This window comes from Marmota flaviventris, chromosome 10 (assembly GCF_047511675.1).
Source record: "Marmota flaviventris isolate mMarFla1 chromosome 10, mMarFla1.hap1, whole genome shotgun sequence".
NCBI classification, from domain to species: domain Eukaryota; kingdom Metazoa; phylum Chordata; class Mammalia; order Rodentia; family Sciuridae; genus Marmota; species Marmota flaviventris.
Genome location: NC_092507.1, coordinates 21,544,749 through 21,558,079, shown reverse-complemented (window position 1 = coordinate 21,558,079; position 13,331 = coordinate 21,544,749). Strand labels below are relative to the sequence as shown.

Sequence of the window (13,331 nt, the reverse complement as noted above, 5' to 3'; positions counted from 1 at the left end):
AGTTGGATAATTGAATCCTTTTGTTTTGTTTTGTTTTGTGGTGCCGGGGATTGAACCCAGTGGTGTTGTACCACTGGGCTATATCTATGGTCCTTTTTAACCTTGTTAAGTTGCTGGGGCTGTGGGGCTGACCTCAAACTTGAGGTTCTCCAACCTCAGCCTCCTGAGCAGGCTAGAATCTTAGTTGTATACCACCATGCCCAGCTAAAATTATATCGAGGCTTTAGAGAAAGGACATAATTTTAGCAGGACCACTTTGTTGGTAACACTTTGTGTATACTCCCTGTCATACAGTTTATGGGATCTATTTTTACATCCTACTTTGAGTGATGGCTCAGAGTGCTCAGGAATTGTCATCCTGAGCCATCCTAACTTCACCAACTTGTGGAACGTTAGTGTCACCTAGCAGCTTCCAAAATTGATGAGGGTAATCACTTAGAATCATTAGGAATGAGTTCTTACACATGTGTTTGATGTTTCATCTTTGCATCATAATATTTGAATCCTCAGATTGTTCTGTCTATAGCCAGTGGAATCCTTCAGGTTGATTCCTGTGTCTTCAGTCATCCATGTCTTGTTTGATTTTTATGCACTTTATTATTTCCCCATACCTTTTTTGCAGGGCAGGGGTGCCAGAGATTGAACTCAGGGGCTCTGAGCCATATCCCCAGCCCTATTTTGTGTTTTATTTGGAAACAGGGTCTCACCAAGTTGCTTAGTGCCTCGCTATTGCTAAGGCTGGTTTTGAACTCATGATCCTCCTCCTCTGGGATTATAGGCATGTGCCACTGTGCCGGGCTCCTGCAAAACTTTATTCTGACATAAAAGACTAGTTTACAAATACCTGTATGCCCCTCCTTCTGGCTTTAACAGTATTTTTGCCTTGTTTCCTTTCTCTCTCCTCCCCCCATATACATGCTTATATATGTTTTGGGGGGGGGGGGTTTGGTACCAGGGATTGAACTCAGGGGTATTCAACCATTGAGCCATGTCCCTAGCCCTGTTTTATAATTTATTTAGAGACAGGATCTCACTGAGTTACTTAGCACCTCACCAATGCTGAGGCTGGCATTGAACTTGGCAATCCTCTTGTCTCAGCTTCCTGAGCTGCTAGGATTGTAGGTATATGCCACCACACTCAGCTTGTATATGTATTTTTATACACAGTATACATTTTACATTTGAAAAAGTGCAGAAATTATAGCACTTTACCCCATACATTTGTCTCTAAAGATGATGAACCACAGTTCTAGTTTCTTGGCTAAAAACATGAACAGTGTGTAATTTCATCAGTCACCTAATATCCAAATCATATTCATGCCTCCCTAGTTGCTCCATGGATGTTTTGTTATCCTGACCAGGATTCAATGCAGTCACATATTACAAGGGTTAAATCTTTTTACCCTGGAACAGACCTACCACTTTTCCCCCAATAATCCTCCCCACCGTTTTTTTTTTTTTTCCCCTAACCCTGGAACAGACCTTGTTTTGTGTTGCAGGGGATATGTATTTATTTTACAAATAAAGTAAAGTTGTCTATTTATTTGATTGAACCCAGTGCCTCACAGATGGTAGGCAAGTGCTCTGCCACTGAGCCACAACCCTGGCCCCTTTCCTTTTATTTTTAAGCTTTTTAATACTATCCCACATTCTGGATTGATCTGTTTCTTCTTGGTGTCGTGGTACTAAGAGCTTCTTCCCTGGACTTCCTATAAGCTGAGAAGGAGCTCTATAGAGGCTGGAGGAAGATACAACTTAAGACATTTTTAGCAAAAGTCCTTCATAGGTAATGGTGCCCAGGAGGCTCTGAACACTTTCCTGCCTGTCACAGTGAGACGTTTTAGGCCCATCTTGTGCACTTCCTGCCCTGCACCTGGGATCAGTCATTTTCCTAAGGAACACTGGTCACCGTCAGTAGGAATAGTGAAAGTCCACAGTCTGGACTTGCTAAAGGTTTGCTAAAGCTTTTGGATAGTCTGTCTTTTTACAAGTGCTCTGTGGCCGAGCACAGTGGCAAGTGCCTGTAATCCCAGCAGGTCAGGAGGCTAAGGCAGGAGGATTGTAAGTCCAAAGACAGCCTCAGCAACTTAGCAAGTCCCTGTTTAAAAATAAAAAGGGCTAAGGATGAGATGTGGCCCAGTAGTTAAGCACCACTGGGTTCAATCTCCAGAACCATATAAATAAACAAATAAATAAATAAGTCACAGTGAGGAAGAGAGGGGCAGGTGAAGGGCAGAAGCATTTGCAGAAAGGCACATGGGAGGCCCTCATGGTGACAGGGAAGGGTGATGCACACAGGCCACAGGTAGATGGCAGAAGGTGGAGGAGGCAAGACATCAGGGTGTGAGGGTTGGGGTCAGGGATCACTGAGGCCTCTGGTGTGAGGAACTGGGTAAATCACAGTAGTGTTGGTGGAGATAAAGAACCCAGCAAAGGCGGGGGAGCTGTGGGCTCCGGGTCAGAGGTGGGACAAGCTTCAGTGTTTGCAGGGGACTGGGCCTGTGGGCCTAGACCACAGGGTGAGTGTGCCCAGACGACTGAAAGAATGTCTTGGTTGAATCTAAATCAGCCTTTCATCAGCAATTTTATTTTCTCCCCACAGGTCTCGCTCTCGGAGCAGACATTCCCGGAAGAGCAGAAGCCGAAGTGGCAGTAGCAAAAGCAGTCATTCTAAGAGCCGATCCCGGTCCAGGTGGGTCTGCCTGGGGCACGCGGGTGTCAGCAGGGAGCACTGCACAGTGTCTCCCTTGGGTTTTAGCTGAGTGGCCCTTCCCCCTCAGCCTGGCTTTTCCAGGTCCACGTTAGAATTGTGGGGGTCCAGAAGACCGTCCTCGGCCGGGGCAGCTAGCTCTTATATTGGGGGTGAGCTCTGCAGAGCCCCGGATCTGTTCCTCTCCTGATTACCTGAGGAGTGACATCACCCCGTGTCTCCTCAGGTCAGGCTCCCACTCCCGGAGCAAGAGCCGCAGCCGCAGCCAGAGCCGCAGCCGCAGCAAGAAGGAGAAAAGCAGGAGCCCCAGCAAGGATGACAAGAGCCGCAGCCGCAGCCGCAGCGCTGACAAGAGCCGCAGCAAGAGCAAAGACCACGCCGAAGACAAAGTCCAGAACAGCGACAGCACCGGGAAACCCAAGAGCCGGAGTCCCAGCCGCCATAAAAGTAAGAGCAAAAGCAGGAGCCGCAGCCAGGAGCGGAGGGTAGAGGAGGAAAAGCGCGGGAGCCGGAGCCGCAGCCAGGAGAAGGGCCGGAGCCAGGAGAAGAACCTCCTCAAGAGCCGGAGCCACAGCAGGAGCAGGAGCAAAGGGGGCAGCCGCAGCCGGAGCCGCAGCAAAAGCAAAGACAAGAGGAAGGGCAGGAAGAGAAGCAGAGAGGAGAGCCGCAGCCGCAGTCGCAGCCGCAGCAAGAGCGAGCGGAGCAGGAAGCGCAGCAGCAAGCGCGACAGCAAGTCAGGCGGCAGCAGCAGCAAGAAAAAGAAAAAGGAAGAGGACCGTTCGCAGTCCAGGTCGCCGTCTCGCTCCGTGTCAAAGGAGCGGGAACATGCCAAGGCCGAGTCTGCCCAGAGGGAAGGCAGAGGAGAGGGTGAAGCTGCTGCCCCCAACCCCGAGACCCGGTCCAGGTCAAGATCCAATTCCAAATCGAAACCAAACCCGCCATCAGAATCACGCTCCAGATCAAAGTCAGCTTCAAAAACCCGATCTCAGTCCAAGTCTCGATCCAGGTCTGCTTCCAGGTCGCCCTCCCGGTCTCGATCTCGGTCCCACTCAAGGTCCTAACTGGCTACAACCACGGCTGGAACTACCCAAGAAGTCTTTTGTACATGTTTGGTAGCCGTAGCACAAGTGATTGAAGTAGAACCTCCGTCACTGCTGTACATTTTTAACTCCCCTAATGGTGTGTCTATAATTGTTAAATCTAAGTGCTTCCTCTCAGTAAAGCCTCCTGGCGCCAGGCCTTCCTGCTCGACTGAAAAAAAAAAAAAAAAAAAAATCTTTGAAACCCCTTTCCTCATGGCCCACAGTAGAATATCCAAAATGCCTCGGCTCTCAGGCCTGGCCTTTCCCACAGGGAGCTCGGCACCTGGACGGCTTTAAGGCTGGAATGATGGCATAGGTAGGTATGGTGAGTTCAACCATTTTTGCCCTTGAATTGACTCCCTTTGATGTATGCCATTTAGTGAAAGTGCTAAGTCTTCAGTTTCCTACCATTTTGGTTTCATATTTTTGGACCTAACAAAGTTGTGAATAGCACAGTCGAGGAAAATTGATACCTGCAGTAACCCATAGGAAATAAACTGTAGAGTTCCATATTCTGGTATTGTGATTATATTGTTTTATATTAAAAAAAAAAAAAGAAAAGAAAAGAATTTTTTTTAATTTTATTTTTCCCCGTCTTGCAAAGTATAGTGACCCCTGTTTCCATTAAATTTGAATAAAGACTATTTTTGCTTGACAAAATTTCATGGTGCTTGAATTACAATTGCATTTCCTGAGGTAACTTAATTTCTCCTTCCTTAACAAAAAGTTTGTCATGGCTGTTTTGTTCCTTGGGCTAACCCATGGTCAGCACTTCCCAAGGATTTATCTTGCTCTGCAGAATAAAAACAAGTTTCCCAGAATTTATGGTTCTGGGATTCAGATTCCAAAGAAGCCATTTGGAAAATCAGCATCGCCAGTGAATTCTTCGCATAGAGTTGTTTCTTCGGTGCTTTGGGTTGAACTTGCTATGAATCTTCACTTTCGTGATCAGCATGCCATCCAGCCACCCCAATGTAAGGTCAGCATTCAGAATGCTTTCTGTAGGCTGGGTACCATTCCAGGCACTGGACAGGTGGGTTTGAGCTTGGACCGTATAAATACTGAGAACCTGTGGGCCAGATACTGACTGGTGACCACCAGTAGGTGTTCATGTCTAAGCCAAGAGACTTCTGAACAAAACCCCTAGGGGTATTGTTTTGCAGTGCTGGGGATTGAACCCAGGGCCTTGCACATATGATGGGCAAGTGCTCTACCACTGAAGTAGTTCCCAGGCTCCTTAGAGAGTTAAATGCAGTGTACTGGGTCCTCTAGACAAAAAAAATCAAGTCAAGGATAATAATAACATTTGAGGCCAAAGTTAAGTAATTCTTGGCACCTCCTCATCCCCCATAGTCCAGTCAAACAAAGACCTTGAGAAACTAAAAGGAGAAAGCATAAGGTTGGTTCATTTGCCACCAACATCTATTATGAGCTAGGTGTTTTTAATGTACCTTATTACATAAGCCCATTTTAAATTATAAAGGAAAGCTCAGAGAGGGGATGTAGCACAGCTAGTGACAAAACTATGATTCTCTGGTTCTCCCTTGTAAAACATTATTTGTGATACTTACAAGAAGACGTGACATTTGAATTTACAAAGAATGAACCCAGATCAAAGTCAAGCAGAATTTCTCTACTATCTGCTTTTCTTTAATAAAAAGTTCTAAATTGCTGCAGGACAATACCATTAACCCAAGAACACCCATTTCAAGCCCAGGTCATCCCAGTACTGGATGCTAAAGAATAAAGAGAAAGAGAGTGGCTCATTTAGTTTTTCAGTGGAAAACAATAAGCATTAATACCCACAAAAATACACACAGTAGGAAATTTCCCAAACAGGAAGCAGCCAAAAGCAACCCAAAGGTCCACCTGAGATGACCTTTTCTGGATGCTTAGCTCCACACAGGCCTTTTCCACACATAACCTTTCACCATGTGGCGGAAAAAAGAACAAGCGCCACAGATAGAAAACGGTCACCAGCATGGTTGACTAAAATCACTTTAAATGCCAATGGCATAAATAAATAAGACTGTCAGAGTGGGTTCTGAAAAGCAAGACCCAGCTTTATCCTGTTTACAAAACCCATTTAAGTACAAGGACAGAAGGGCAGTCGGGGCAGTGGCACATGCCTGTAATCCCAGCTGCTCTCTCCAGAGGCTGAAACAGGAGGATGGAAGTTCAAGGTCAGCCCAGCAATTTCGCAAGCCCTTAAGCAACCCTGTCTGAAAATGAAAAGGGCTGGAGATGTGGTTCAGTGGTTAAACACACACCCCCCAGTTCCACCCCCAATACCAAAAAAAAAAAAAGTCCTTAGTGTTTATGCACCTACAGCAAAGCAAAAGCCTCAAAGGAAAAGGGGAAAAAAAGACAGATCCATCATTAATTGGTAATTTCAGTCACCTAATATTCGAAACCAGTAGAAAATCAGTAAGAATGTATTTGAACTGGATAATGCCATCAACCAACTGGGTCTCACTGATGTTTATAAAACAGTTCATAGAACAGCAGAATACATTCTCCAATTTATATGGAACATTCATCAAGACCATTCTACCCCATGCACCTTAACAAATGTAAAGGAATAGAAATCACACAAAGGATGACCTCAGATTGCAATGGAATTAAACCACAAATCAAAAATAACAAAGATAACTGGAAAGTTCCAGAACACTTGGAAATTAAACAACATGCTTTCAAAGGGGGGTTCTCAAGAGATTAAACATTTTGAACTAAAATAAAACTTAACAAAATTGTGGAATGCAGCAAAAGCAGAGCGTAGAGGAAAATGTATAGTATTGGATGCACATACTCAAAAAAATGAACAGTTTAAGCTTCCTTTGAGAAACTACAAAAAGGACAAATTCAAAGTAAGAAGCAGAAAAGAAAATTAAGAGCAGAAATAAATGAAATTGAAAAAAGGAAATCAATAGAGAAAACCAAAAGCTGATTCTTCAAAATGATCCATAAAATTGATCTTCTAGCTAGGGTAAGGAAAAGGAGAGGAGAGGAAGGAGACACATTACTAGTATCAGAAATGAGTTAGGCCGTCACTACGGATCCCAGGGACATTGAAAGGGTAATAAAGGAAGAGTATGAGAAACTGTATCCCCACAAGCTTGATATACTAGATGAACTGGACAAATTCTTTTGATAGATACAATTTACCAAAACTAACATGAAGAAATAGATGATCTGAACAGGCCCATGTCAGTGTTAAATAAGATGAAGCAATAATTAATAAACTGAAACAGTACCAGACCTAGATGTGTCCACTGGGTTCTTCCAAACCCTTGATAAGGAAGAAATACACCAATTTTACAATCTCTTTCAGTAAACAGAAGCAGAGGACTCTTCCTAAGTAACTATGAGATTGGCATTATCTGGTACCAAAACTAGCAAAGGCACCACAAGAAAGGAAAACTACAGATGAATATCTCTGATGAACATGCATACACAAATCTTGAATAAAATGTCAGCAGATACAATCCAATGATATAAAAGAGGTATACATCATGAACAAGTGAGATTTATTCCAGGCATTAAAGCTGGCTAAACATTCAAGTCAGTGTGGGCTGGGGCTGTAGCTCTGTGATAAAGCACTGGCGTAGCATGCACAAATCCCTGGGTTCTCTCCCCAACACTGTGTCCAAAGGGGGGAAAACAAACAAAAAAACTTAACGAAATCCAACAGCCACTCATGATTAAAAATAAAAAACAGGGCTGGGGATATGGCTCAATTGGTAGAGTGCTTCCCTTGCATGCCCAAAGGCCTGAGTTCGATCCCCAGCACCACAAACAAATAAAAAATAAAAAACAAACCTCTCACTACAGCTAACATATACTTGATATTGGGAAACTAGATGCTTTTCACTCAAGGTTAGGAACAAGGTTATCGGGTAAGGATATCCTCTCTTTCCACTCCTACTCAACATCAAACTACAATAAAAAAAAGAAAAAAACAGAGGAGGGGAGAGTATATAGATTGGAAAGGAAGAAATAACAAGATGACAGAATCAATCATCTTTATAGAAAATGCCAAAGAAAACCCCCCCTAGAATTAATAAAATATTACAGCAAGTTTTCAGGACATAAGGTTAACATACAAAAGTCAATTGCTTTCCTAATATGCCAGCAATTAACAATTAGAAATTAAAATTCCTAAACTCAAAAACACATTAGCACCCCCCCAAATTTAGCTATAAACCCAGTGAAATATGTACAAGATCCATATAAAAAAAAACTTTGATTAAAAAAAAAAACAAATATCTAAATAAACAGGGTGACTTTTCATGTTCATGAATAGGAAAACTCCTTACTGTTAAAAGATTCTTTCCAACTTGAACTATAGAATGGATGTGTTCTCCATCCAAATCCTGACAAGTTATTTTGTGGCCATCAGCAAACAGATCTTAAAATTTATGAAAAGACAGGCCAGGCACAGTGGCACACACGCCTGTAATCCCAGCAACTCTGGAGGCTGAGGCAGCCTCAGCAAGGCGAGGTGCTAAGAAACTCAGTGAGACCCTGTCTCTAAATAAAATACAAAAAAAGGGCTGGGGATGTGGCCCAGAGGTTGAGTGCCCCTGAGTTCAATCCCCAGTAACCCCCCCCCCAAAAAAAAATGAGGGAAAGAAAAAAAATCTATAGAGTTGCCAACCCAATATTGAAGGAGAAGAATGAAGTCAGAGGACTGATACTATCCAACCTCAAAACTTACCTAAAATCTATAACAATCAGAGCTCTGTTAGCCAGGTATGGTGGTGCACACCTGTAATCCCAGTGGCTCGGCGGGTGGCGGGGGGCGCAGGGGGCTGAGACAGGAGAATCACAAGTTCAAAGCCAGCCTCAGCAACATTGAGGTGCTAAGCAACTCAGTGAGGCCCTGTCTCTAAATAAAATACAAAATAGGGCTGGGGATGTGGCTCAGTGGTAGAGTGCCCCTGAGTTCAATTGCCAGTACCCCCACTACCGCCAAAAAAAAAAAAGAAAGAGTCCTATTTCTAAAGAATAGATCAATGAGGGCTGGGGTTGTGGCTCAGTGGTAGAGTGCTTGCCTAACGTGTGAGGCACTGGGTTCGATTCTCAGCACCATGTATAAATAAATAAAGGCCCACCAACAACTAATAAAATATTTTTTAAAAAAAGAATAGATCAATGGAACAGAACAGAAAGCTCAGAAATGAACCTACACAGGAATAACCAACTAATCTTTGGCAAAGGAGCAAAAGCAATTCAATGGACAAAGATAAGTCTTCAACAACGTGGGAACAACAGGACATTGACATGTAGAAAAACAAATCTAGGCACAACTTACACCTTTCACAAACTTAACTCAAAATTCATGGACCTAAATATAAAACACAGAACTGTAAAACTATTAGAAGAAAACAAGACCCAGGTGCAATGGTACATGCCTGGAATCACCCAGCTACTTTGGAGGCTGACGCAGGAGATGGCAAGTTCTAGAGAACTTGAGACAGATTCTAGAGACCAGTCTCAGCAACGGGTTTGGCAATAATCTCTCAGATACAATACCAATAACACAATCCATGAAAGAAAAGTTGATGTCAGACTTCATTAAAACAAATTTCTACTTTGTAAAAGACATTAATAAGAGCAAAAAGGCAAACCACAAACTGGGAAAAATATTTGTAAGTCACATGTCTGAAAAGAATTTATATCAGGGCTGGGGATGTGGCTCAAGTGGTAGCACGCTCGCCTGGCATGCATGCGGCCCAGGTTCGATCCTCAGCACCACATACAAACAAAGATGTTGTGTCCACCAATAACTAAAAATAAATAAATAAATATTAAAAAATTTTCTCTCTCTCTCTCTCTCCCTCTATCTCTCTCTTTAAAAAAAAAAAAGAATTTATATCCAAAATATATAAAAAAAAAACTTTTTTTTTTGAACCAGGGATTGAACACAGGGGCTCTTGACCACTGAGCCACATCCTCAGCCCTTTTTGTATTTTATTTAGAGACAGGGTCTCACCAAGTTGCTTTGCACCTTGATAAGCTGCTGAGGCTGGCTTTGACTCATGATCCTCTATCCTCCTGCCTCAGCCTCCTGAGCCACTGGGATTACAAGCATGCACCACCATGCCTGACAGAACTCTAAAACTCAACAAGAAACTGACCAACCTAATTTAAAAATGGGCAAAAATATGAATGAACACTAAAGAAGAGACAACTGACGGCAAATAAGCATATGAAGAAAGCTCGACATTATGTGTGTTGTTAGTTAACTGCAAATTAAAATAATAATGAGATGACACCATACATGGATTTAGATTTTGGCTAAAATCCAAAACACTGACCACCCCAAATGCTGGCGAAGATGTGGAAAAACAGGATGGGAACACAAATGGTACAGCTGCTTTGGAAGACAGTCTGGCAGTTTCTTATTAAGTTAAACACACTCTTAGCATTGCACAGCATCTCCTCCACCTGAGTGAACTGAAAACATATCTACACAATAATGCATTCAAATACTAACAGCAGCTTTATTCACAATTGTCGAAAGTTGGAAGCAACCAAGACGTCCTTAGATGAACAGATGAATGAATGAATCACTCGCAGCGCCAATGCAAGCCCCACCTTTCTCCCGGGGCCACCAGCGTGGTCCCATCCATCCATGACCCAGGTGTGTCTCTCACCTCCTTACCTGGAGTCCCAGCAGCTCTCGGATGGGTCGTGCTCAGCATGTCAAGTGACATGGCTCTCTTCACCTGCAAGGGAGAGGCCAGAGAAACAAGTGAACCCTGGGTCCGGCTCTGCTGTGGGAAGCACCTCTCCAGCACTGTTTTTTATTTGTGTCATGGGAAATGGGAGCCGTGGAATATTCTTGAGCAGAATGAGGGGTGCTGAAGATTCTGCCAATATCAGGGCTGTTCCCCAACCTGCTCCAACACTACTCAGCTGCCGGCCACCACCTCAGGGTGGAAGGCCAGTTTCTCACTTCACACCAGGTAGGCACCTGGATCTTTGAGAATATGCTGCTCTGAAAAAAGACCAGATGAGGGCACCAGAGAGACCGTCAGTCCCCACCACCAAGGCCCACACAGTCCCCCCTGCCCACAGCCAAAGCAAAGTCCCTCTCCTGTTGTTCCGTTACCAGCTGTGTCTGTGATGGGACCCCAGGAAAACCAAAGAGGGGCTCTGAGAAACCCCTTGGGAGGGAGCGAGAAAACAGGCTCACAAGAGGGTGGACAGGTCCTCTTGCGGGGGTTTCTCTGCACAGTTCCAGCTGGCGGGCACGGGTCTGTTTCAGGTGGGCCGAGCCTGCGGGGGAGTTGTAGCTCCGATAACCTCTGCTCATCCAGTCCCATCATTCTAAAGTGCAAACCTGGCCATGTCCCTCTCTTGCTTTAGCACCTGTCGGCCATGGCTGGGTGGTGCACGCCTGTTATCCCAGCAGCAGCTCGGGAGGCTGAGGCAGGAGGATCGCGAGTTCAAAACCAGCTCAGCAATGGTGAGGCACTACCCCCCCAAAAAAAAAAAAAACACAACTGACTGTAGGACTGGGAATGTAGCTTGGTGGCACAGCACCTGCCCAGCATATGCAAGGTCCAGGGTTCATCCCCAGCATCACAAACAACACTGGCTGTGCCTCCCAGATCCCCTCAGCAGGAAGCGTGGCAGCCCTGCTTTGGAGCAGCTCTGGCTGAGGGCAAGTGACCGCAGGATTCCGTCTATGCCGCTGTGGACCCACAGAGACTGTAGAAAGATGGGCAGTGACCAGAGCCCAGGGGAGAGAGGGAGGGATGACCAGAGAACACGGAAGCCGGAGAGCAGTGAAACTGTCTTTGGTGGTACATCATGGCACACCTGTCACAGCCCCAGATGTCGTCATCAACATGAGTTACCAAGACAACAAACGCACCACCTTAACCAAGATGGAGGCGGGAAGAGGACCTGGCAGGGCACAGAATGTGGACAGGCGGGGACTCTGCCTTCCCATTCAATTTTTCTGCAAAAAAGTCAAGTCTATTGTTTTATTTTAAAAGGTGCAAGGAGTCCATCTAACGACTCCTCACAAAGTCCCCTGCCCTGCCTGTCCCACTTTGATATTCTGCAACCTGTGTACTAAATTAGGGCCTGTGAGCCACGGCAGGTGGGCTGAATCCAGCCTGCTACCTGTTTTCATATGGCCCTTGAGCTAAGAATAGTTTTAACTTTTTTAAATGAGTGAAAAAAAAATCAATAGAATGTTTCATATGTAAAGATTACATCAAGTTCCCAGTTCAGTGTGTGCCACAGCCCCGGCCAGGCTCATTTGTTAGGGACACTCTATGGCAGCAGAGTGGAGTCCCCACAACAGGGATTGAAAGCATAAAATCTTTACACAAAAAGGTTGCCAACCCCTGAATCAAACAATAAAGTTGGGCACAGATTACACACAATAATGAGGGCAAAGGAAAGGAAAGAGAATTACTTTAAAACATTAATTAATCTGGTACAATGGGGCATGCCTATAATCCCAGTGATTTGGGAGGCTGAGGCAGGAAGACCACAAGTTAGAGGCTGGCCTCAGCAACTTAGTGAGACCCCAAAATAAAAATAAAAAGGGTTGGGGATATAGCTCAGTGGTAGACACCCCTAGATTCCATCCCCAGTGCCCCCAAGAGTAAAATAAACATAACACATCAAAACACGAGTGCAGCAGAGGCTATGGTCCTATTTTTTTAATACTTTTTTTAGTTGTAGGTGGACACAATCCCTTTATTTTATATATTTATTTTTATGTTGTGCTGAGGATTGAACTCAGGGCCTCCTGTGTATGAGGCAAGCACTCTACACCGAGCCACACCCCCAGCCCCCCAGGAGTGAATTTTAATGACATGCAGGTAATACCTCAGTGACCTGCGGAATAATCACTGTGTTCTTGGGGAAGGGGCTCCTTTTGTTCTCCCTAGAAGCTGAAAGAGGTCCTTGGAAGATGGGCAGATGGAAGCAGTTCAAGAGGGCCGGGAAGCAGGCAAGGGGTCAGGCCTTGGGCAAGAGGGTCCAACCTACTGGAGAGGGAGGCTCCAATTCCCTCAGCCTTAGTGAAAGGGTCACCGTCTCCCCCAAGCACACCAAGGCAGACTCCCTAAAGTAGAGGTTGGGAGAAGAATTATCAAAAGGTCTGCTACACACCTGCAAAAGTTGGGGTCACATTCTAAGAATGACCCCAAGATGAACCAACATGGAAGCAATTTTCTTCACAAGCTGCAGTCTCTCATTTTAAATGCTAAAATCCAAATAAATTAACTCATGCTTGGAGCAGGGACACCAGCTACACAAAATCAAATCCCAGGATGGTATACACAGTATGTCTTATTTCATCACCAAGATGCAAGGTAAGTCAGAGAAAAGAGCCACCCCAAATCCGGCCCAGTGGTACATACCTCTAAAAACAAGTGATTCTGGAGGCTGAAGCAGGAGGACGGATAGTAGGTTTGAGGCCAGCCTCAGCAACTTAGCAAGATGGTGTCTCAAAATAAAATCAAAAGGGCTGGGGATGTGGCTCGGTGGTAGAGTGTTTGCCTGGCCTA

At 44.7% G+C, this 13,331-nt stretch overlaps 1 protein-coding gene and 1 long non-coding RNA gene across 2 annotated transcripts in view; one reads left to right on the top strand and one right to left on the bottom strand.

Annotated features, from left to right (window-relative positions):
* Srsf4 (serine and arginine rich splicing factor 4) overlaps positions 1-4,452 on the top strand; it is a 27,286-nt gene extending 22,834 nt beyond the window's left edge. The window contains exons 5-6 of the mRNA XM_027937296.3: positions 2,603-2,692; positions 2,937-4,452. Of these exons, the coding sequence (XP_027793097.1) occupies positions 2,603-2,692; positions 2,937-3,771 (925 nt within the window). The 3' untranslated portion in view covers positions 3,772-4,452. The remainder of the gene's footprint in view (positions 1-2,602; positions 2,693-2,936) is intronic.
* Positions 4,327-13,331, bottom strand: LOC139707230 (uncharacterized). Its single transcript, XR_011708804.1, has 3 exons — positions 13,185-13,331; positions 10,460-10,523; positions 4,327-4,861 (listed from the first exon to the last, which is right to left on the bottom strand). It is a non-coding gene; the product is annotated as an uncharacterized lncRNA (long non-coding RNA).